The sequence below is a fragment of the Theobroma cacao genome, chromosome 2 (assembly GCF_053813885.1).
Source record: "Theobroma cacao isolate CCN51 chromosome 2, ASM5381388v1, whole genome shotgun sequence".
NCBI classification, from domain to species: domain Eukaryota; kingdom Viridiplantae; phylum Streptophyta; class Magnoliopsida; order Malvales; family Malvaceae; genus Theobroma; species Theobroma cacao.
Window position 1 is genome coordinate 4473057 of NC_142640.1, and position 23931 is coordinate 4496987.

The 23931-nt window shown below is 35.5% G+C and overlaps 5 protein-coding genes and 1 non-coding gene across 6 annotated transcripts; 1 reads left to right on the forward strand and 5 right to left on the reverse strand.

The window, feature by feature from the left end:
- Window positions 1-169: 169 nt before the first annotated feature.
- PERK5 (Protein kinase superfamily protein) lies at window positions 170-2915 on the reverse strand. Its single transcript, XM_007042153.3, has 8 exons — window positions 2387-2915; window positions 1742-2299; window positions 1483-1569; window positions 1332-1402; window positions 1171-1247; window positions 952-1096; window positions 700-861; window positions 170-436 (listed from the first exon to the last, which is right to left on the reverse strand). Exons 1-8 carry the CDS (start codon window positions 2913-2915, stop codon window positions 170-172), a joined length of 1896 nt encoding a protein of 631 aa, XP_007042215.3.
- Window positions 2916-4215: 1300 nt separating this feature from the next.
- Window positions 4216-4289, reverse strand: TRNAT-AGU (transfer RNA threonine (anticodon AGU)). The gene has a single exon. It is a non-coding gene; the product is annotated as a tRNA-Thr (tRNA).
- Window positions 4290-4479: 190 nt separating this feature from the next.
- Window positions 4480-7236, forward strand: RAB7B (RAB GTPase homolog G3F). The gene is made up of 7 exons (XM_007042154.3): window positions 4480-4787; window positions 5039-5065; window positions 5188-5287; window positions 5916-6062; window positions 6166-6246; window positions 6343-6488; window positions 6936-7236. Exons 1-7 carry the CDS (start codon window positions 4735-4737, stop codon window positions 7000-7002), a joined length of 621 nt encoding a protein of 206 aa, XP_007042216.1. The 5' UTR covers window positions 4480-4734; the 3' UTR covers window positions 7003-7236.
- Window positions 7237-7598: 362 nt separating this feature from the next.
- CHB3 (DNA-binding family protein) lies at window positions 7599-13982 on the reverse strand. The gene is made up of 8 exons (XM_007042158.3): window positions 13428-13982; window positions 12157-12683; window positions 10923-11588; window positions 9969-10132; window positions 9178-9890; window positions 8655-8839; window positions 8113-8563; window positions 7599-7974 (listed from the first exon to the last, which is right to left on the reverse strand). The coding sequence occupies exons 1-7, from the start codon at window positions 13873-13875 to the stop codon at window positions 8189-8191; spliced, it is 3078 nt and encodes a 1025-aa protein (XP_007042220.3). The 5' UTR covers window positions 13876-13982; the 3' UTR covers window positions 7599-7974; window positions 8113-8188.
- Window positions 13983-14815: 833 nt separating this feature from the next.
- Window positions 14816-15903, reverse strand: LOC18607798 (organ-specific protein P4-like). The gene is made up of 2 exons (XM_007042160.3): window positions 15774-15903; window positions 14816-15476 (listed from the first exon to the last, which is right to left on the reverse strand). Exons 1-2 carry the CDS (start codon window positions 15816-15818, stop codon window positions 15048-15050), a joined length of 474 nt encoding a protein of 157 aa, XP_007042222.3. The 5' UTR covers window positions 15819-15903; the 3' UTR covers window positions 14816-15047.
- A 5400-nt stretch (window positions 15904-21303) lies between these two features.
- LOC18607799 (uncharacterized) lies at window positions 21304-22961 on the reverse strand. The gene is made up of 2 exons (XM_007042161.3): window positions 22825-22961; window positions 21304-22570 (listed from the first exon to the last, which is right to left on the reverse strand). Exons 1-2 carry the CDS (start codon window positions 22870-22872, stop codon window positions 21551-21553), a joined length of 1068 nt encoding a protein of 355 aa, XP_007042223.3. The 5' UTR covers window positions 22873-22961; the 3' UTR covers window positions 21304-21550.
- Between the last annotated feature and the right edge of the window lie 970 nt (window positions 22962-23931).

Genomic DNA, 23931 nt, shown 5'->3' on the forward strand with positions numbered 1-23931 from the left:
TCAACCATCATGAATGGCTATAACAACAAAAAATATATTTATGAGTTTGTAAGTGTGCATCTTGGCCAAAATCTCTTTGTTTTTTTCAATCAAATGCCTGTTTGGAAGTTTACCGGACCTAAACTAAGGGCATTGCAATAAGGGATTATGTCTTTGATAATTTCAAGTTTTACAAACGTTGCCTCCGGCTTATATTCCCGCTTGAGTCGCTGCTAGAGGAAGAAGGATTGAGCCCGTATTCACTCGTGTTACCATAGTCGCTGCTTCCGTAGTCTTGGCAGTCCAAGGCCATTTTCCTAATCTTCTTCATGTCTATACCATGGGCATCAGTATCATAGTCATAGCTAGCCATTGAGCTGAACCTTGAACTTTGGCCAGGTCTCATAGCGTCATTTAAGTCATCCATTGAAACATCATCTTCCAGTGCCCGCACAATCTGTTTCACATGCATATATATGATTCATCAATACTTCCCCTGTTTAGAAATTTTTAGAAGCATTGAAATATATTGATTGTCTCCCCTTCTCGGCCTCGCCCATGGATAGAAATTTACAAAGTGAGTATTCAGGTATGGTGGTGGTAGGTGTATATATGAAGTGTTAGGTAGCAAATCATATTCAGGGGAAATAAGGTGCTTAAACATGTAACTCAACTTTTCCTAACAAGACCAGAAATCTAAAGTATGTGGAGTTCATTTACCTGTCGCATTTTGGGTCGCCTTCTAGCCGAATGCCTAACACATGCAGCAGCACATGCAACCATGCGTACCATCTCATGCTGGACAAAATTGTTCTCCAGGCGTGGATCCACCAATTGACTGAAGTTTCCATCCTCCATTGCACTGGCGCATAAGGGTCTAGCCTGTTATGCATTTAAAGTTGAATTTTTCACCATCAGAATCTCTGAATCAATACTTTAAGCTTATAGATTAACAGAGGAGACATTTCGCACCCAGTCTACTAAGCTCTCATCCATCTCCCCGGTCAGGTCCAGAGGCCGACGTCCAGTTATCAATTCCAGGAGCACAACACCAAAGGAGAAAACATCAGATTTATCTGTCAGCTTGCCACTTGATGCGTATTCAGGAGCCAAGTAACTGCATCAGGTATTCTAATCAGATATATATGCCCAAAGCTTGTAGATTCAAAGAATCTAACTAATTTTGCTTACCCGAATGTTCCCATGACACGAGTTGAGACATGGGTATTGTTATCTTGAGAAAGTTTAGCCAACCCGAAATCTGCCACCTGTTTTCGCAATTCAGTATTTTCGAATAAGCTGAAACATACAAATCGATCCAATCAAACTATATTTTCAAGGTTATGACATACCTTGGCTTCAAAACTGAAATCAAGTAGGATGTTGGCAGATTTGATGTCTCTGTGAATAATGCGAGGGTGGCCTGCGTTCCTCAAATGGATTAGAAGAGAAGAAGAACGAATGTGAGGTACAGAGTTCAGTAATGCTATATAAATTACTTACAATCTTCATGCAAGTATGCAAGACCTTTAGCTGCTGCCAGTGCAATTTTGAGCCTAGTAGGCCAGTCCATGGTCGGGAGATCTTTCTCTGCATTCAAACAACGATGGCATTAAATACGAACACTTAGAACTAGCATGATGTAAGTTTGACTCTTCTCCAGTCTTTCAAAGAATCTTCTTAACGTACGGTTATGTTACTATCAGAATCTATATGTGAGTTAGTGATATTGCCAATAAAGGGTAATGTAGCCATTGCCTACCATGGAGGTGGAATTCGAGAGTTTTATTAGGCAGGAATTCGTAGACCAACATCTTTTTATCTCCTGCAATGGAATACCCAACAAGAGATACAAGGTGGCGATGATGGACGCGGCTAATAATCTCAACTTCAGCCTGAAATTCACGTTCACCCTGCCCACTACCAGATTTGAGACTTTTAACAGCTACTTCTTTGCCACTGGGCAAAACTCCTTTGTGGACGAACCCAAACCCACCTTGACCCAACAAGTTAGCTTCAGAGAACCCTTGAGTTGCAACCGCTAGATCTTCATAGGTGAAAGTGCTTTGTTTGAGCCCTAAAGCCACAGGTGAATATGCAGATGGCAAAGGCGGACCATGTTGACCCGAGTACCTTGAGCTCATTTCACTTGTCAAAGGCGGTATTTGCCCTCGTGGTTCTTGTGGCCACCCTCCACGACCTGCATTTCCACCGGGCGGCGGTGGTAAATTGATGGCAAGGTGACGATCATTAGCTTGGTACCCATTGTTCATGTTATTTGGTCTTCTTGGACTCAAGACATTTCCATATCCGACGCCACCTACACATTAACGCATTCTTAATCAAAATGCATGGCTTTTTTAAGAAAGATGATATTCACACTTTTCGTATTTTGAAATATATTTACCTTTTGGTGGCATTGAATTTTTGTAGTATTGAATATGATTATCGAACTTTGACTTCTTTTTCTTTCTGTTGCATACTGCAATGATGAGCGCTACAACGAGAATAAGCAACAAACCAACGCCAACTGAAACACCTATTATAATTGGCAAAGACGGTGACGATGACGTATTACTAGCTGATGAATTTGATGATTTTGGAGGTGGAGGTGACAATATTCTTGGCGGGGAAGCAAGAGTTGATGAGCCATTTCCGGCAGTTGACTTTGGTGTTGGAGACGGCGATGCTGGAGTCTGAATAGCTGTGGCAGCATTATTTTGATTGCTGCCATTATTTTCATTATTAGCTGGTGGTGGTGGTGGTGGTGATGGTGGTGATGGTGGCGATGGTGGTGATGATGATGACGAGGGCGGTGGTGGAGATGACTTTGACTCTTGCATGGGTGGTGGAGGCGAGTTAATTATCGGCTGCGGCCGTGGTGGTGGTGATGCAGTAGATGTTGAATTTGGAGAACCTTCAGGGGCAGAAGCCATTTGGGGTATTTCTGACAAAGTTTACCCTTGAAAGGTGCCAGAAAAACCCCCTCTCCCCTCCAAACGATGCCTTCTGAAGACCTCTGCAATGGCAAGTAAAAGGAAACATTAGTCTTTATCAAAACATACACCACAAGCTTAGCCATGAAGGAAAACAAATGTAGTCCAAAAAATGTTAGCCCAAATCTCATTTGCTCAAATATAAATTTAAAAAAATAACGAGAAAAAAAAAAAAAGAGTACCTGTGGGAGAAAAGTAGGAGGATTCTCAAAGGGAGGGGGCAAGAGAGATTTTGCTAGGTAATAGCTCCATCAAACATGGTGAGAACCAAGAGTTTCCTTTCCCTGAATCATCTCCTCAAATGGAGGAGAATCTCTATTTGGAATTCTAATTATAAGATGGTGTGTCTCTTTGTTATATTTTGCCAATGTCTGTCAAAGCTCTTATTTTGCAGGCTTAAGCTGTAATTGCCAACTCAAATTGTAATGTAAAGCAGTGAAAAGGCACAGGTGATTAGTTTTCTGTTGTGCTTTGTCTTTCGGCCAACTTCCTTCCTACTTTGGAGTTGGTTATGCGATTTTCACATATACAGGACCTGTCAAAGCATCCAATCGAACATCTATAAAATTGCCTAACAACTGTTGATACTCAATAAAACGACCCATATTTACACCCTTAACAACCACATATGTAGAATGATATTTTAATAATTACTTTACATTGTGTTTTTATAATTTGATGGTATAGTATTTAAAATTATTTTTGAATTATTTAAAAAATTTTAAAAGTTACTTCACATATATGCGTTCATTATACTTTTATTTTAAATCAAATAGATACTTATAATTGACAATTAGTTAATTGTTATTAATCAAAATGTTACTCTTCATTTTTTATACCACATGATGCTTCCGTAATAAGTTGACATGTCGTTGTAAATTGTGATGTGACATGTTAATATAACTACGTGATATTTTTATTTTCAGTTTAGCATTACGTGAATATAAAATAATAAATAACATTATGATTAATGATAGTTAATTAATTATTAATTATAAATATATATTTGATGTAAAAAAATAAAAACTTGATTGAAGGTAATAAAAAAGAATAAATTTATTTAATTTTTTTAAATAATTTAGAGATTTTTTAAAACATTATCCTTAATTATACTTCTGATTATTTTTTTAATACAATTTCTTCTTATTTAAATTGAATTGAAAGTCTATCAACCTAATTTTGGTTGTCCCTAAATAATAAAATATAAGGAATAAATAAAGAAACCGAAAAACACATCAACTGCTCTCGTTGAGAGTTGAACTCAAGACCTCCCGCTTACTAAACGGGTGCTCTAACCAACTGAGCTACGAGAGCTGCTTGAAAGGCTCGAGTCACTTAAAATATTGATTTTATAAATAACAGACCAATCAACAATGCGACGCCGAAAGTCTGTTTACCAGTCCACATGGGATTACACTGGTTAGACGAAACAGCAGTCGAAGCTGTCACGCAAACCTTCCCCCCAATTTCACTTGAAAAATAAAAACGCAAAAATATAATTACAAATATGCCTAATTACAGGTCAGTCCAGCTTTTCCATGACTTAGCAGCGAAAGAAAGAGAGAGAAAGAAAAAGGAAAAAGAGTAGAAGAAGCTTTGAAAAAAACGCTAGAAAATTCAGCCAATTTTCCATTCGAATTTTCTCTGTCAGACAAACAAGTCCACGAGCCCCTCACTCACTCTTTCTCTCTAGATATAGAAAATTTTCTCTTTCTCTTTCTATATCTATAGATCCGCCGATTTCTTAGCGTTTCGTACGATGCCTTCTCGCCGTAGAACCCTCTTGAAGGTCATCATCCTCGGCGATAGCGGGTTAGTTTTCTTTTTCTTTTTTACACCTGTCCGTATAATTATACGCACCAAGACGCATGTGTGTGCTTTTCTTTTAATTCATTTCTAGGGTTTTCCGTACGGCTCTTGAAAGATCTTTCGATTCGAATTACTGGTTTCGTCTGTAGCTAAGCTCTTGTTAGTTTCCCTTGCGATTTTCTTTGAAATTTTTATTAATTAATTTATTTTTTGAAATTCAATGTTTATGATTGTGACTGATCTGTGATTTACAGGGTAGGGAAGACGTCTTTGATGAATCAGTATCCTGCAGCAGTCTTTTTCCAATTATTAAAAAAATTTGAAGTCGTATTTAATTATTAATTAATAGTAAATTTTGTTACTATGAGTTATGATATTGTTCGCCTTTACATTTTGCTTTTAGATATGTAAATAAAAAATTTAGCAATCAGTATAAGGCAACGATCGGAGCTGATTTTTTGACAAAGGAGGTGCAGTTTGAGGATAGGCTTTTCACCTTACAGGTTAGATTTATTTTTACTATGCTCTATATCTGATTTAGTATAAAGTTAATATCCTTTTTCTAATGCCCGAATGCAAGCATTTTAACATTTTAATGAGCTTGCTTCAGTTGGTGCATTTGTTTTTCGGGATCCTAATTTTTCCATATTGAAAAATGGTGTATTAGGCTTGATTTTGATCTGTAGCTCATGAAGCAAGCATGGTTTTGAACATCTTCATATGGAATATGAATGGAGCTTAATGAGGATTTCTTAATTGCGTTTAAGATCTATAACAAATGCATCTTACTTTGCACTATGATCTCATTAGTACAAAACTGCCTGTTGCACCCTCTTTACATTCATCAAAAGGCTTGTTGAAGGTTTCTTTTTCTCTATTTATATTGTTGGGGATGAGCAAGCTTGCAATGATTTAGAATGTGAGGGCTCATTAATTGGACTGGGGTTGATTACTGGATGAATTTTCTTCATCAGGCAGGGTTCTGTGGTTTAGCTTTAGACAACCTTATGACTACCATTGGGTATTTGTCTAGCAAATTGTAGCATTTCATTCTAAAATGATTTCGGGTTTTATAGTAGCTTTTGTGTTATTTGAATGTGCACTTTGCTCAAAATTCATCTCTTTTCCCAGATCTGGGATACCGCTGGCCAGGAAAGATTCCAGAGCCTAGGTGTTGCTTTCTACCGTGGTGCTGATTGCTGCGTTCTTGTATATGATGTCAACTCAATGAAATCATTTGACAACCTAAACAACTGGAGAGAAGAGTTCCTTATTCAGGTATATACTCTGAAACCCCGTGAATTCTGCTGGAAATTATGTCAAACAAACTCTCCAATGATTTATTCAGTAAAAGAATGCTGATCTGAGAAACCTCCTGCAGGCAAGCCCTTCAGATCCAGAGAATTTCCCATTTGTTGTTTTGGGAAACAAAATTGATGTGGATGGTGGAAACAGTAGAGTGGTATGTATTTTCTTAATTTTTTCTACCTCTGCAATGGCACTACTCTCTCTCTCCTTTGACATAGCTTCAATTATCTGCTTCTTCTGGACAATCTAGGTTTCTGAGAAAAAGGCGCGAGCATGGTGTGCCTCTAAAGGAAATATCCCATATTTTGAGACCTCTGCCAAGGAGGGAGTTAATGTGGAAGAAGCTTTCCAGTGCATAGCAAAGAATGCCCTGAAGAGTGGGGAAGAGGAAGAAATGTAAGTTAAAACTTATAATCAGTTCTATCCATGCACACAAACATATCTAGTTAATTTTGAGCTATGGGAAAACCTTAAAACATGTACTTTAGTAGTGTTAACTGTAACAGTAATCGATTGCTACATATAGATATTCAATACGTACTTGAATTAACAACTTGAGTGGCAGCTGCAAGTACAACTGTGTCTTAAATCTGCTCAGCCAAATTTGGCTTAGTCCGTGCATTATTTAATTATCTTTCTATGTATTAATATTTTGAGAGGTGACAATATTTGCATAACATCTTGATTTTGAGGACCCATAGGTGCGGATTGCAAATTGTTAAACAGCTTAGATCCTGAAACTATTTATCAATAGTTTTTTCTTCATTTGTTTTTTTATAGTCTGATTGACAATTTCATTCTTATTTGCTCATGTTGTTCTGGTGGAATATTTCGTTCATGAAGATACTTGCCTGACACCATTGATGTTGCAAGCAGCAGCCAGCCAAGGTCAACGGGATGTGAATGTTGAAATATGTTACTATGTGATTTTTTTTGGGCTGCAATAAATGTCTTTGTAAGTGTTACGAATGATTTGACCTTTCCAATCATTTATATGGATTTGTACGACACTACACTGTACATTAGTGTGTGTGGAGAGAAACAGAATGGTCTGTTAATGCTGGCTGGATTTAGTTGCCTGGTGCTTTGGTAATGTTTTAAGTTCTTAATTATTCAGCACTGTCCGAGTATTGTTCCCAAGAAATGTTCAAATTTTTTCGAACAAGGATGGATTGTGTCCTGTTTCACCTGCAGCTGAAAGCTGTTTTAATGCTTACTTTCCCGCTTTACTATCAGGAAAGTGAAAATGTACGGAATTTTGGTTTTCAAAATGGGGATTGAAAAGGAAGAAGCATCGGATGTTCGGTAACTAAAACTTGCTGGCTGATTCACAGAGGATAGAATTCTCACCCATCGTCCCGCTTGCAAATCCCTAGGGTTGAGGTCTTTATGCCTTGTGATTTGACTAGATTTTTCCGGTAAAGGAAGTCTTAATGCTACAACTCATTCAACGACTAAATGGAATCGGGGAGCTACTCATCTAGAGAACAGCAGAGACAAGGGAGATCCGATTCAAAGATTTACATCATTTTTATAAAATTAAGACGACTCTCCCCATATTCATAAATGGAATACATCAGTTACATTTCCCACACTTGCACCTTAAGATGCCCAAGAATTGGTAAAGGTCATGGATGTTTAATTTGCACTAACTAAATTCATCAACTAACCTTACAAAAATACAAACACAAGAAGAAAATTCCAAGTTAGAAGACTCAACCATTTTGACTTAAATAGGATCGACGCCCCAGAAATGGTAGCCCTGCAGGGGAGAACAATAAGCAGCTGCTCCTTCCTCCTATGATGATGAGATGCCATTGCCAGCTGAATATGTAATGTAGGCAGTGGTTTCTGGATTGCTCAGAGATAATCAATGCTGTGGCTGAAATTATCACAGGAAAAAAACACCAAAATGAATTTGCTACAATTCAGCTGGGTGAAACTCAAAGTTCTTGAAAGCTCTTAAAAAGACTGGCAACAATAACAAGAACAAAAACCACAACAAAAAAGAGATACTCACCTGGTAAACCTCATGACAGATGGCTGTTGTATAAAAATGGATGAAAATTTCTATTCACAAGTAATCTGAATAGAGACTACTTTGATTCAACTGAAGAAAGATTATCCGAGCTAGCAGGCCGGATTGAACTTCCTGCGACTGTTGTGGATACAAACAGGTTGGGAGGGGTAGGAGCCATAGGCCCAATGGGTCTTGACATTGGCGGCCTTGGGGCAGTCATGCTCATAGGAGGCCTTGCAACTGAATTTGCGAAGTTTGCTGCAATTCTATTTGCAGTATTTGTAGGTGGCATTGCTCTAGATGAGGAAGCTGGCAAGCCCAGTCGAGCGGCGATTATCTGTGCTCGCTCATGGTAAAGCCTCTGCCTTGACCTGTCCAATTGCTCCTTCACCCTCATTATGACACCCTCCATTTCATTGAAGGAAGCTAATTTGGTTTCCATCTTATGTAACTGCATTAAATTAAAGCCTCCTAAAACTTAGATTTTGCTCAAGTTGGAAATATAGAAAAAGGAGACTGCATGGACTTTGCAATGAAACTACCTGCTTTTCTATTAATGATGTAGTAAGTTGTCGAATTTGGTCCTCTTCCTGGTCTGCCAGAAGTTTTGCCTTCACTGCTGCTGCTGAAAGTGCTGTAACTGCAGCACGCTTTAATTTATCAATGCTAAGATCACCTATTGTCTCGGCAGCATCATGGTTCTTGTTTTTACCTTCTTTAATCTCATCTGCAAAGAACAATAATATGATGAGACACAATAAAAAAGAACGCATTTTTCCTATTGGCAGTTAATATGCCATTTTTTTTTTTAGTGAACATTGTAAAAACATCACTATCTATCAAGGTTCAATTTTCCAAGCCGATCTGCATAAAATTAAGGAAGACAAAATATGCTTAATCTCATAGAACCAAGCATTGCTTTCAGCATTTATATTTTAAATCAGACTTGTTAAATATTTCTACATATTCCCGTAAGTTAGTAACTAGCATTTTCAGTACAATTGGCTACTGTTCCCATAACTTCCACACTCCAAACAAGACATTTATAGAGAAATGAAGAAAAACCTGTGGTTGCTCCATTTTCGTTCAAATTATTTGATGTGACTGATTGATGAGGCTCAATCCTTTCTAATGGTTGTGAATCAGACACCATTTCAACATCATTTGATACCTCTGTAGGCTGTGTAGGCTCTCCGACAGAAGTTGATTTAACTGGTGGTTGCTCATTCTTCCCTCGGGATGGAGAACCAGGAACTGTCTCTACATTTTGTAAAGCCTCTGCTGGTTCAGATAGCTCTCCAACTGGCTTTGATACAGCTGCATCACAAGGTTCATTCTTTTCCAATGGAACAGAGTCAGTCATGTCTACTTCCTTCACTGCCTCTGTAGGCTGAGAAGGCTCTTCCACTGAGGTTTCCTTCCCCCCTGTCTCCTCAACAGAACTTAGTGAAACCTGGGAAGCCAAGTTATCTGATTCCTTCATTAAGCTTGGTTGATGATCCTTTGATTGATCAATAACGCTGGATTCATTCAAATTAGCCTTTTTATCTTCCTCATTAGTTGTTAAAGTGTCTGGCTCTTTTTTATCGGTGGATAGTTCATTAGGTGAAGCTGATGTCACCTTATCTTCAGGAACCGAAACTTCAGTGTTTTGGTCACCATGGTTGCTCAATGAATTTTGCTGATCCAGAACTGGGCTAGACTTATCCTCCTTGGGGCCTTTTTCTTCCAGGTTTTCCACATTCTGAGCATCCCGATTAGCCATACCATTGACAACACTGCCAATCTCTTACTGACATCAGATGTAATATTCAGAAATTGCTAAAGAATTATAAGCGTGAAATAGGTTAACATACCTTTCAGAACCATTTGGTTCCTTGTCATCTGGAGGATCTTCCAAAAGAAAGCAGTTCCTTGCAGCCAGTTGAATGCTGGGAGAACTACCTGATAAGGATTTCAATGAACTTTGGGCTGAAGCAGCAGCAATCTTGGGTCCAACCAGCCGTGCAAAAAATCCTGCCTGCAATGAGAGATACATAAAGTTGTCACACATCACCACCAAATGGACAAAGGATAAGTATTCATAAACATTTTCAAGAGAAAAAGTTGCAAAGTTTAATGAAGCAAATTTATGATACCAGAAGTGATGAGATTGTTCATAAACAAGTACAAAGCATGCAATAGATTAATAAAGGACTTCAAGAGGCATGTGATAGATTAATGAGAATTCAGTATAGCATAACAATCATTTAAAAGAATGAAAAAAAATGACCATGAAAAACTGTTACCAATGAGCAGAAAAGCAAAATGCCATATAACAGAATTTTTGGGTTTGATCATTCATTTGCTGATCAAGCAAGCCACCGTAACTTTTATTTTGGAGGATCAGAAAATCTGAATGTAAGTCCAAGGATGCTTGACACTAATTTCATGAAAAATAATTACCAACAGTCACCTAAATAGAATCAAAAGACTGGTTCAATTGTTTCAGTAGCAGGTAAAGAAGGCAGCTTAAAAGGTATAAGTACAGCCATGTCAAGTCATGTCCTCAACCTTTTCCAACAGCATATTTTGCATTTTGAAGTACATCCATCAACATATAACTTTTCATATGGAGCAAAATCAATAAACCATTTAAAATTATTCTAAAAACACAAACAAATGATTCCCTGAAAAATTTTTAAGATAATAAGATTATTTCAGAAGCCATGTACAAAATTGATATATTCCAAATGTTAAATAAACTCAGTTTCCCCTTCATATACATCAATTGATAAAAACCTAATTACGTACTTAAACATTCAACTTACCAATGCCATAACAGGATTTCCCACATCAGCAAATGAGAGTGAGCTTTCAGACGTTAAAATATAACCAACAGCTTCAAATGCCTCCCTTAGAGCGATAAGTGCACAGTTTTCATTTGTGTCTTGTCCACCCTTTGCTTCATTAGTTTCTTCTGGCTTTGATGTTTCTGGATCAACTTCAACATCAGTTCCAGTTTCAGGTTTCGACGTTTCCACACTAACTCTCACTTCTTTTTCATCTTCAGGTTTTGAAGTTTCCATCGATGTAGTCTGGGCCTGATCCTCTCGAGGAGTAGTCTTACTCTCTGTCTTTTCAGAGACATCTTTAGAGACAGATGTTTCATCACTCATTGCAGCAGGTCCAGTAGATTCTTTGGAATTGTTCTCTATATTATTGTCACAATTATAGAATACATCCTCAATTGGCATTTGAACAAAGTGCAGTATGCATTGAGCTTTGGTTTTCGTAGCAACATGCTCTGCAATCTCATTCCAGTTTTCTTTATAAAGTTCAAGTGCCTCAAGGAGGAGGAGGGTTTCCTGATCTGTCCACTTGCCGCCACTAAGACCGGGGGCCTCAGCAGGCTCCATGAGAATAAAATCTGACGAAGACATGCCGGAGCCGAACTTCCCATTGCTAAAGCAATCAGAACATAAGTCAAAATCTGCCTGTCAAATACAAACATAATCAGCATCATAAGAAGATAGGAACCCAGTTTACTAAATTAGTTATATTTGCATTATGACCATTCATTTCATACAAAGATTCACGGATCATTGGCTCATAGCCTTATTGTTAGTAAATAATGAATCAAGCAAAAAAGAGACTATCCAGGTGGTGCAAATTATTGTGATTTCTTATTTGCTGAACACCTATTTCTACAACACGTGGATGGAGAGCTGTAGCTAAAAAGGCTTGTAGATTTCCTTAACACTTGGCTTGACCAAAAGGCGTCATACAAATTTACCTCTTTTAGAAGTAGAATTCCCTCTTACTCTCTTAGAAATATAAGACTAGTTGGAAAATGAACCAAAGTGTGTGTGTGTCTGTGTGTCTGTGTGTGTATGTATGTATCAATTCAATCCAAGCAAAAATTAAACCATTGACTACCACTATAAGGAACAAGTGTGCACATGTGCCTGCTTGGACAGACATAACTAGTGCAGTAATTTTGCTCTTGCATAGTGAACTAAATAATTTGAGGTTCAGACAATTATTTATTAGTCAGTAACTAACCTGCTTCTGGCAATGGTAGCGTTTCCGGGAGCAATCAGCTGAACAAGAATTGCAATGGTACTCAACAGCTGGCCCCTCAGGTCTGACCAAGTCCTCAGCAATTGCAGACTCTGGAAGAAATCCAGATGGTACAGATGGAGTTGAAAGGTTAGGCCTGGGAACAACTGGTGGGCGTGATTCAATTGCCTCAAAGCGAAACAATTTTTCAAGCAAAGAATCCATTTTGGCCATCCCATCACTATCGGAAGTGGGCACAGCAGAATCAACTGGTATGAATGGATGAAAGTTAATCAAACCCCAGTAGTCCAGGAACTCCAATACCTCTTGCCTTGCGTCCATGTCACCAACTTCAAGATCTGACAGATCTTTCAACTCAATTTGCATACTTGGATTTGCATGAAATTTCTTCATTATCCAATTACGTATCTCCATGTACACATCAGGGGTACGTATTGGGGATTTCCCATTAAAGAAAGAAGGCAAGACACACTCCTCCAGATTGTGAACTTTTGTCCATGAAAACCATCCTGCGAGTACAAAGAGAAGGGTGAATACTCAAACTGACAACAAAAGGAAACACCGAAGAATCTAATATTTCATTTTCTTCTCCTTCATTCTTTACAGCATCAGAATAAGAGGCTCCCAATGAAGCCAATTCATTTAGAGACCTATAGCAATCTGATGATAATAACTAAGATCAACATTCACTTGCACGGCTGATAATAAGTGAGCACAAGAAATTGAATGCACACTTATTATCGTTTTTTTGAGAAAGACCATAAAAATCAGGAATTACAACGGAATTAACATTTTCACAACCCTCCATTTCGAATCTTTCTTTTTCAAAATAGCAATCATCAAACTGCATTGAGATCTAATGCTAGGGCTCAGCGAAAGCACTCACATGCATAGAAACATAACGAAATCCTTGCCTTCTTTTCCTTGTGGCCAAGTGAAAAACAACTAATAAATCCTCCCCAAAGGCACAAAGATAAGGACTTTCTAGGAACATTCAATATTGTCATACAGAAACAAATAAATAAAATACCCAATTTAACAACTACCTAAGAAATATTACTCCACACAAAACAAAACAAGAATTCCACAAAATTTCTCCCTTGGGCTAACCCCCCCCCCCCCCCCCCCCCCCCCCCCCCCCACCTCTCACACCTGACTAAAACTCCAAAAGAAAAGCTTCAACTTTCCTTCCCTTTCCTCCCCATTTTCCCAGCAGCCAAACAAAAAAATTTGACAAAGAAAGAAAAACTTACCGCAATGATTAGGAACCACATGCGCATTACTATCACGAGATCTAACAGCCTCAAATTCAGCCTCAATTTTCGCTTCCAAAGCCTCCCACTCTTCACTTGCCTTATTCAACTCCTCCAAGTCTTCAGCCCTCACACTATCTTTCACCAAACTCGTTTCCTCAAGCTTCCCACCAACCGATCCCGAACCGAAACCCAACGCTAGGTTGCCACTAGGCGCCCCTTGGCGAGCCCTAGTTAAAGGACCATTATGGTTGATCAGAGGGTGGGAGATCAAGTTTGACTTCTCTCGAGTAATCCGTTTCGACGGCGTTGATGAAGAGCTGGACCCTGAAAGAGAATTAGCTTTTCTCTTCTGTGCTCCTGCTCGACGGCGTGTTGATGCCGGCTCCGGCTCGGCTGAGCTCGGCCCCGCCGGCGAGTTCCCCGCGTCCCGGCGTTTCTCCTCCATCACGGGTCGGGGGGTTTGGTTTTCTGGAAAAGGGTTTTGAGTCGGTTCAGTGTGAATTTTGTTGCTGTGTGTGCCTTTGGGATTTTGCTATTGCCAGGGTGGGATTTTGTTTCTTCCACGCTAACAAAAGCGTTTTCACTAATTAAAGGAAATAATAATTGTCGTGTACAGTGCGGTTCACAATTAGTGATGAGACATTAATTTGATGGTCATTCTGTGCCGTTGACTGATTGGTTTGCTTTGGGATCTGTGCGGATGTTGAAATGTAAAACTTTTTCCCTTAAAGTGCAATATTTTGCCGGTGTGAATAATTGCACCAGATTGTCCCCATCCAACAATTTTCAGGTTTTCTTTCCAGTTTTTTGGATAAATAATTTTTTTTTCTTTTGGGCAAAGCCACAATATTTTAGGTAGAGCAAAGCAAATTTATACGTGTACGATTTTAAATTTATTTTAGCCGAAGAAATTAGGTAAAGGAAGTTGTAAATTTCCTTATTTATTCTATTGATAAATATGCAAATGGATTCTGTCCTTTATTGGATTTTTTTATGACAAAAAAAAAGACAAAGAAAAGAGTTGTTTTCTTAAATTCTTACAAACAATATGTAAGATTAATTAATTATCAAATAACTTAGGATTTGTAAGGTTTTAATATATTTGTATATATAAAAGAAACTATCAATGAATTACAACTAGTATTACATTCTCAAAATTTTTAATTAAAATATTTATTATCATATATAATAAATTATATCAATTTACTTTCATTGTATATGGAAAATTATAAACCAATAATGTATCGAATATACATTTAAATAAAAAAACTTATTAAATTTTATCGAAGGTATTACCAATGAAAAACATTTCCTATACATATATATATATATGTCAACATTGACAAATTAAGTTTAACATCAAGCAATATATATGCTCATAATAATGGATTAAGAATAACTAGATAATTCTCAAAATACCCAATTTTCTTACAATAACATTGATCTTCACAGACATACCATCACTGTTTTGCTCTTACTTGTGTTCCTATGAGAACACATAGAGCCTTATTTATGACAGAACATTTACCCATAACACAAACCAGACAAAGAGTGCCACGAGGCCATAGATTCCTACTAGATATTAATTCAACCCGAAGGTTTGTTCTGTTTCCCTTTTCAATCATGGTAAACGGTGATGTTAGGCCCTGGTTCAAAATCACTAACGAATGATTTTTTCTCTCCTTTAAGGCCAGCATCGTCACCGTAAGCAGGGATGCTCGGCCTATCTTTAGTAAATGATGATGATTTCTCTGCTTTCAGATCAGCATCGTCACCATAAGCAGAGACGTTTGGCCTTGGTTCGAAATAATCGGCAAATGACTTCTTCTCTCCTTCGTTGGGCCTTGGTTCAAAAGCCTCGACGAGAATCTTCTCTTCCTTCAGCTCAAAGCTCGTAGGTGTGTGACAATCGGTTTTCTCCTTAGAGGAGGTAGCTGCGTCAATCCGAACAAGGGCTTCAATTGCTTCTGGCATTGCTTGCTCTCTCATTACAGCTCTCCAATATTCCCCGGCATCTTTCCTAGCTGCTGCTATGGTGTTAGCGAACTGCATAATCAATTCATTAAAAAACAATTTCAAATCAACATATATATAGGCAAAGATCCAGGGCGATTGATAAAGCAGTCTTGGGTCCTAGACAATATATCAAAGAGTACTCATTATTGGGTTGTTTTCGCATGACTGGTTTCCAAATTTTTGCATGTATGTTTCCTGCTTATGCTTTACAATCCTACATGCATAAAATGCTGATCATTAAAGCATTAAAAGAATCATCGAGTGATATAAAGGAAGAAAGTGGACATTGAATATTGGGAGTTTGTTTAATGAACTTGCAAAGCTTACCAGGAGAAGTGACAGGAATGCAAAGAAAGAAAGGAAAGATTTCATGATTGCAGACAATAGATGCAATAAACGTTAAAGAATGCTATCAGCTTCTATAATTCTCATGGAACCAATCTGCAATAACTCTTCTACATATAGAAAGAATGCGGGGACTTTTTTGGTATTTCCGGAACAATGATTAATTTGTAATATATCCTGTAGTAATAATTGAAGACTGAGGACCCCTTTGATTGTTTTTTTTCTTACATAATATTTTTAAAAAAATTTAAATTATTTAAAAATATTCAAATAATTTTTATTTTTTATTAAGTATTGTTAAATCCATATATATTTTAAATTAAATAAATATGAGACCGTCATGTGACTACATTAATACATTTCATCATTCTCAAACAAATCAATATGTCACATCAATTTTATATGAGTATAAAATGATAAATATTATATTGATTAATGGTCATTAATCAATTATTTGTTATAAGAACATATATGAGTCAAAATAAAAATATAAAAATTTAATTGAATGTAATAAAAGAATAAAATTTAATTTGAAGTTTTTAAAGTTCAAAATTTTTTTTAAGTGTTATGTTTTTTTTTTTTGTCTTTTTTATTGTAAGGATCTTAAGTTTTTGCTTGACTTGATTTCTGAAACAACTTAAATCTGAACCAGGCTAAACTTTATTAATAAAAGCTAAATCGGTTGATGGAAAGTTAGTAAAAAGCAAAAGTTTCAAATAAAAGTTATTGACAAGATTACAATGAGAATTAATTAACTTGATATATAAATTTAATAAAATTTTACTATATGAATAGGAATTAGATACTTTTAATAATACTTCATTTTAAAAATTAGATATTCTTTTACTGTAGCTCCAACCAGTCCATTTGCCTGGCTACTTGAATTTTAAGAAATTAAGAATATGGGGAGATTTCTCAGCTTTGAGGAATGGCAACATTTTATTCATGTGGGAGGTGCATGATTTTCATTGCATTTACCTCCGCAGCACTAAATGTTTATTAAAAGATACAGTCATGAACAGCGGCAAAATTATTTTTCTATAGCATAAAAAAGGTCCATGCCGTATTTATTATTCTAATTATAGTAAAAATTTTACAAATTAATACTTGATAAATTAATAATCTCGATTAAATAAAATTTGTAATCGATCTCGATTTAGGATTATCATGATAAATTAATAATTCGTTAAATTTATAAAATAATACAATTAAAAAAATATATAAATCTTACTTGATATATAAATTAAAAATCTTCTTATACATCAAATATATATATGATTCAATTAAGAGATCTTTGTAAAATATGATTCCAATGCTACTTGTTTCTTTTTCAAACTGATTGTCTCATTGGGCCTCATCTCTAAGTTTTCTTTGTGTATTAAGAAGTTCTGGTGTAGTACTGTTTTTATATTGTAAGATAAAATTATGTAATGTGATTGTTGTTTTGAGTACATCTTTATGTGAGATAACGTCCAATACAAAACTGTAACACCTCGCACCCTCGTTTAGCAATTAATAAGACCCTATCGATAAGATTAAGGATCACATGATATAAATTTAAGGATCAAAGAACGGTTACGTATGAAAAAAATATTTTAAAATAAAATATTATTAGTTATTATTTTTAAATAAAATAATATTAAAATATTAATATTTTATTTATTATTGAAATTAATCACAAATGTAGAGTATACGACTAATTCAAGTGAGGGAAAAGAAGTAAGGAAAAATTTTAGAAAAACGATGATAATTGTACCCACATGATTTTATTAAATTGATCTAGTATGTGTAAGTAAACATTTAAATATTATGATAATACCGTATTGAAGTATAGATTTGATATTTTATTAATACAACTGTTAAAGAAAAAAATAAAAAAAAATTAAAATTAAAAGATTATGAGATAACTTAATTAAAAAGATAAAGACTTGAATAATTAAATAATAAATTTTTCATTAATTTGATCAAAGCTTCCTTTGTAGCATTGTTCCTTGTGGCCGGCCATCCTATGTAGCATTGTTGAAAATGTAAGGCATACATAAGTCAACTATTGAAGGTGGCGTTAATGACAAAGACAAAAGAAGACAAAATTTGCATATAAAGGTAGTATTTTATCCAAGCCACCGAGGGACCAACAGTAAATTTCTTATGAAAAGCGGTGCAATTTTTTTTATGCTTCTTTGGGAGTAACGGCAGTTCATATTAGCTGTCACTTGGCATGTAAAACATATTTATCTTGATTCCATTGATATCAACGGCAAGGAAGGGAAAGATATTTTTTAAAGGATTTTGGTTTAAGTTTTAAAAGGGGAGCTTTGGTTTTTAAGTCTAGGACGGAGGAGAAAGAGAAGAGAGAAGAAAAAGAAGAAGGTAGAGAGAGAGAGCATCGGTGTCGGAGGAGAAGGAAGAGTGAGAACAAAAAGAAAAAGGGAAGGAAGAAAGAAAAAAAAAAAAGAAACGTAGAAGAGAAACGCCGGTTTGAAGGAAGGCCGGCGGTAAGGGAAGAAAAGAGAGGAAAAAAAAAAGAGGAGTAAGAAAGAGAAAGGAAGAAATTGAAAAGAAAAAAAGAATAAATAGATATATGCATGAATCAATAGTAAAGTAATGTCTCGTTATTGTGAAGTGAACGGGTATTAAGTTTCAAAATTATATCTCTATAACATATTATATATGTTACATTTGAAAGTTGACGAAATTGTAGACAACATTAGTTGGTAGAAACCCTTAAGTTATTTGTGTTTGTAACAAGAATTTTAAATTTATTTTTTTATAATATATTTAAATATATCTACATGCTTTTAATTACAAGAAAACAAATTTTTGATTGGCTTTTCACTTCAAAATCATATCTTGCAAGCTTGTGTGATGTTTAAGCTAATGACCTTTTTATTGATTTATAGAATTTGATGATAAATTATTTATTTCACTTATCATGCTAATTTGATAAATATACCATGTTTTGAAATAAAATATACACAACATTGATTTGTGATTATATTGTTTACAAACTATTATGTTTTGCAAATGTATTAAATTATAATGATTTTTATTTGAACGTAATTGAGATATACTTGGTAGAATCAGTTACCACACCAGGTCAAGTGTGGTCTTTGTGTATAAAGTAGTAATTGTCGATTATCGATATTTGATTTAAAAAGGGAACTTGAAGCCCCGATTTATATATGGTGGTATGAGTAGTTTCCACGAGTAGGTAAACAGGGAGTCTTGAAGCCTCGATTTAAATATAGTGGCGTGGGTAGTTCCCGCGAGTAGGTAAAAAGAGGGATCTAAAGTCTCGATTTATATATGGTGGCATGGGTAGTTCTCACGAGGAGGTAAAATAGGGAGACCTTAAGCCCCGATTCATCTGGTGGCACGGGCAGTTCTCACGAGTAGGTGATGATGTTAGAGAAAATAAGCCTATGGGCTATGCTAATCCTACCCGATGATGATGCTCTCTTGTGGATTTTTATTTCACTATACATGACATTAACACTTGAAATTTTTATTTAATGGCAAGTGAAATTTACTTATTCATTGGTGATAAATTATTTCGTCTTTTTATATTTGAGACTTTTCATTTTTCTCTTGTCATTGAATTTAATGTTGACTAGATGTCGGGGTTGAAAGATTTTCTAGTACCTTAAATACAACTGTTTTCATATATGTTTACTTGTGAATTATTTTTTTTAAGAATTGTAAGGTATAAAAAACAAAATATCTCATTTTTATGAAATGTATTTTCTTCGCTTATTTTTGAATTTATAAACATTTTACCTTTATGTTTGTTTCCCCTCCTCGCCTGCTCATGGGGTCAACGATAATTACTGAGTCTATGAGACTCACATCGCTCTTATTTCTCTTTTTTGCAGATAGAGATTAGTCTAACGTGTAACCATCGGTGCATACGATCCACCGCAGATTAGGTAAAGGCATCTCCTAACCCGCTTCGAGTTGCTCCGCTGCCTAAGGTTGTGTCACAAAGAAATTGCTAAATGTTGAAAAATGTTGTTAATTCATGGTCATGAATTGTTTAAGACTTTGTAATTGATATTATTTTGAATAGAGTAAACAGTAGTTTAATTATTAATATTTGCTTACGCACGTTAATATATATATATATATATATATATATATATTTAATAAATCTAACGGAAGTTTCAAATGAGGTTTGTTCGGGACTTAGCAAAAATTTTCTCGGAAGTCTCGAACGTCGGTAATGACTTAGGAGGGGTCGTTACAAAAACTATCCTCTTCAACTTCATCTTTTTTGTCATTTCCAATGACGCTTTCAATAATTTGCTCATCAAGAATAATGATAATTCGTAATTAGATAATTAGGTAATATTCGTATAATCACAATATAGAATACATGTATTAAGTTCAATATTTAAAAAAAAAGTCTCGATAAATTAATTTTTATTAATTAATATAAAAATTAATAAAATTTTAATTTTTAATTAAATAATATCTCGATAAATTAATAAAATTTCATAATACTAAAACTATTAATCTATAAAGATTTACTGTATTATATACTTAAATTTCATCAATTAAAAACAAGAAGCAATCCACTGCTAAACAACTATATCAGGTCTTGCTGGAAATGGTGGAGTCTTTGAAATCACCATGGAATGATTTTGCTCTTCTGATATTTCAAGAACATTAGTACCTTGCGTTGCACTTGTTTGCTAACAATTAATCAAAGCTTTACCATAATCTATCAAACTAACTGATCAGGTCTTCTTCAAGGCAGACATATTACAAATATGATGCATTGCAAACCATATGCATGGGCGATGCACATTACTAAAACAAGATGTTGGGAGAATATTAAAACTTGAATGCCTGGAGTGGCCATCTGCCCATCTTTCTTGTCTCCCTGTCGTTTTCTCCCCTATGTTTTTCCATTTTCCCATTGTCTGGCTGTAGCACTTGTCTCTGTTTGCACAATAATTAGAATTTGGAGGCACACTGTTTTTCTGTAGAAGTGCGTATACTTATCTAATTAAATAATTATATACACAAATGTATGTACACATTGTTTATTCAGATTTTAAGACCCACATATACTATTATGATGGAATACAGTGTCAAAAAAATAAAAAAATAAATTTCTAATTACTAATCATACATATATGTATATATATATATATATATATGTATATATGTGTGTGTATATATATACATGCAAACTTATTCTTCCATTTTGTTCTATTATCTCGACAACCTTAAATCCTTATATCCTAAAAGATTTTTGTTTCTTTTTTTGGGGTTTAATTGATGTCAGGCTTAGTTTGGCTAGAAATATTGATAAAAATGTAGATAAAAATTCTTTTGTTTTAAACTTATAATCTCGGTATAAGGAATAAAGATGTTAGATCTTAATTAGTAAATTCTCTGCTTATTTAGATCTTAATGTCATTATTATTGCTAGATTTGTAGCGATGGATTCCTGTTTAATTAGTAAACAAAATGCATTACACTTCCCTATCTAATCATATACGTAAAATGCTCAACATCTAATTATATTTCATATATTCAAACATTACAACAGTACCTTAACTTTTTGACAATACTTGACCTGATCCTAATACACTCACATAACACAATTCTTTATTCTCAAACAGACAGACACACCTTCACGTACGAGGTACAGCTTCATACTACAGAAATAGTCGAAGATACTAATTAAAGAGGCAATTCCTGCATGAAAGCAATCTTTTCAACCCTGGCAAACGCTTGCTTTCTTGCCTTGGTTAAAAATCACTGACAAATTGTTTCTTTTTTTTAAGGTCAACATTGTCAGTGTAAGCACTAACACTTGGCCTCGGCTTGAAATCATTAGCAAATGACAACTCCTTTTTTTTTAGGCCAACATCGTCGGTGTAAGCAGAAACACTTGGCCTCGGCTCGAAATCATTAGCAAATGCCAACTTCTTTTTTTTAAGGCCAACATCGTCAGTGTAAGCACTAACACTTGGCCTCGGCTCGAAATCATTTGCAAATAACTTCTTTTCTTTAAGGCCAACATCGTCAACGTAAGCAGTAACACTTGGCCTCGGCTCGAAATCTTTAGCAAATGCCAACTTGTTTTCTTTAAGACCAACATCGTCTGTGTAAGCAGTAACACCTGGCCTCGGCTCGAAATCATTAGCAAATGACAGCTTCTTTTCTCTAAGGCCAACATCGTCGGTGTAAGCAGTAGCACTTGGTCTCGGTTCAAAATCATTAACAAATGCCAACTTCTCTTCTTTAAGGTCGACATTGTCAGTGTAAGTAGTAACGCTTGGCCTTGGTTCGAAATCATTCGCAATTGACAACTTCTCTTTAGAACCAACATCATCAGTATAAGCTGTAGCACTTGGTTTGGGTTCAAAGCTTTTAGCAAATGATGACAATTTCTTCTCTTTAAGGCCAACATCGTCAGTGTGAGCAGTAGCACTGGGTCTCGGTTCGAAATCGTTAGCAAATGATGACTTTTCTCCAGTAGACCTTGGGTTGAAATCCTTAACGAATGATTTCTCTTCTGCTGGCTTAATGTCATTGTCATAAGCCGTAGCACCATGTCCTGGCTCAAAATCCTTAACAAAAGTCTTCTCTTTCTGAGGCTCAAAGCTCTGATCAGCATCATGACAGTTGGGTTTTTCATCAGAGAAAGATGAGGCAGCTGCATCGATGCGGAGAAGGCCTTCGATTGCTTCCGGCATGGGTTCATCTTTCATCATAGCTCTCCAATATTCCCCAGGGTCCGTTCTTGCTGCTATGGTGTTAGCAAACTGCGCAGAATGAGATCAAAAATAGTTGGAGCTATAGCTACCATAACGTCAAATAAAAATGAAACATTAGTATATGAACTACGAGTGTTTTGCTAGTTTCCTTTTGCCCTTCTATTTTAAAGTATAAAATTTCTGAGTTTGTGCTTGACAATTTGATCAAAGATTATTGAAACATCAATTAAATGGAAATTCAAGTGATATAAATGAAGACTTAGTTTGTTTAGCTTGCCGTGGAAAGAATTAAATTAGCTTACCAAGAGAAGTGAGAGGAAGAATGCAAAGAGAGAAAGGAAAGACTTCATGACTGCAGAAAAAGGCAATAACGTTAAAGTAGAATACCACACTGTGACCGCCAACTATATATGTACGCAGTTAAATAAGCAAATCGTTCTATTTATAGAGATAGAAAAATATGTGTATGTATCTTTCTTTTTTTTTATATGAAGGGAAATTTTATTGAATTAATTTAAAATAACATCCTAAGTCATTGGACACTTAGAGAGTCCGTAAGTAATAAATAAAAAATATTTACAGGAGGTACATCATAAACTTGTAATCTTATACTTAAATTATCATGATGAGTGGTCATCCAATCGGTACACTGATTGGCTTCACGATATATGTGAATTAAGTGACATTCACATTCCTTGTGAAGTAACTATCTGATTAATTGTAGTAATTGGATATTTGACTCTAGGTCATTTTCTTTGTTTTGTATATTTTGCAATGCTAAAAGCGAATCTATTTCCACTTGTACTTTTCTATAATCTTTAGACCAACATATCATCAATCCATGATAAATTCCCAGAGCTCTGCAATTAGAGAGAATAAAATACCAATCTTATAGGTGAATCCTATTAACCATGTTCCAGAGCTATCTCTAATAAGTCCACTTGCTACCGCTGGTCCTGGTTGCCCTTCAGCTCTTCCATCTACATTTAATTTGAAAAAGAATTCTTTAGGTTTCATCCAGCTAATCAGAGACTCGTGCTTTACCTTTTGCTGATCATGTTGTAAACTATCCCAGGCTTCTTTAGCTTTTGTTCAGATAAGTTGTTTGGCGTTGCAAGGCCAAGAAAATTTTCCATCAAAAATAGATAAATTAGGCCAATGCCAAAAGTACCATAAAGCATGAATGAATATGGTCCCCCATGGAATACCTTCCAAGAACACCGTACTCTGCATATTGTTTAATATCCAGACTTGTAGACCTTGCATAAAAAAATCCTCTGTTACCAAGTCGGGAAGAAAGGATAACCGGTATGTATCTTTTTATAACAACCAGTATTTGTTTTTCCATTCGTAGTAATACGTGAAAATTTATCTTTTATTTAATTATTAATATTTTTGAAGTATAAATA

Coding starts and splice junctions, on each gene's coding strand:
- PERK5 (XM_007042153.3), bottom strand. CDS start 2,915: ATGGCTTCTGCCCCTGAAGGTTCTCCAAATTCAACATCTACTGCATCA. Junction 2,300..2,386: donor AAATTCAATGCCACCAAAAG/GTAAATATATTT, acceptor GTTAATGTGTAG/GTGGCGTCGGATATGGAAAT. Junction 862..951: donor ATGAGAGCTTAGTAGACTGG/GTGCGAAATGTC, acceptor AATGCATAACAG/GCTAGACCCTTATGCGCCAG.
- LOC18607799 (XM_007042161.3), bottom strand. CDS start 22,872: ATGAAGTCTTTCCTTTCTCTCTTTGCATTCTTCCTCTCACTTCTCTTG. Junction 22,571..22,824: donor TCTTCCTCTCACTTCTCTTG/GTAAGCTAATTT, acceptor CATTCTGCGCAG/TTTGCTAACACCATAGCAGC.
- LOC18607798 (XM_007042160.3), bottom strand. CDS start 15,818: ATGAAATCTTTCCTTTCTTTCTTTGCATTCCTGTCACTTCTCCTG. Junction 15,477..15,773: donor CATTCCTGTCACTTCTCCTG/GTAAGCTTTGCA, acceptor TTGATTATGCAG/TTCGCTAACACCATAGCAGC.
- CHB3 (XM_007042158.3), bottom strand. CDS start 13,875: ATGGAGGAGAAACGCCGGGACGCGGGGAACTCGCCGGCGGGGCCGAGC. Junction 10,133..10,922: donor GAAATCCTGTTATGGCATTG/GTAAGTTGAATG, acceptor CTCTCATTGCAG/GCAGGATTTTTTGCACGGCT. Junction 8,840..9,177: donor CGAAAATGGAGCAACCACAG/GTTTTTCTTCAT, acceptor TGTTCTTTGCAG/ATGAGATTAAAGAAGGTAAA.
- RAB7B (XM_007042154.3), top strand. CDS start 4,735: ATGCCTTCTCGCCGTAGAACCCTCTTGAAGGTCATCATCCTCGGCGAT. Junction 4,788..5,038: donor ATCATCCTCGGCGATAGCGG/GTTAGTTTTCTT, acceptor TGTGATTTACAG/GGTAGGGAAGACGTCTTTGA. Junction 5,288..5,915: donor ATAGGCTTTTCACCTTACAG/GTTAGATTTATT, acceptor CTCTTTTCCCAG/ATCTGGGATACCGCTGGCCA.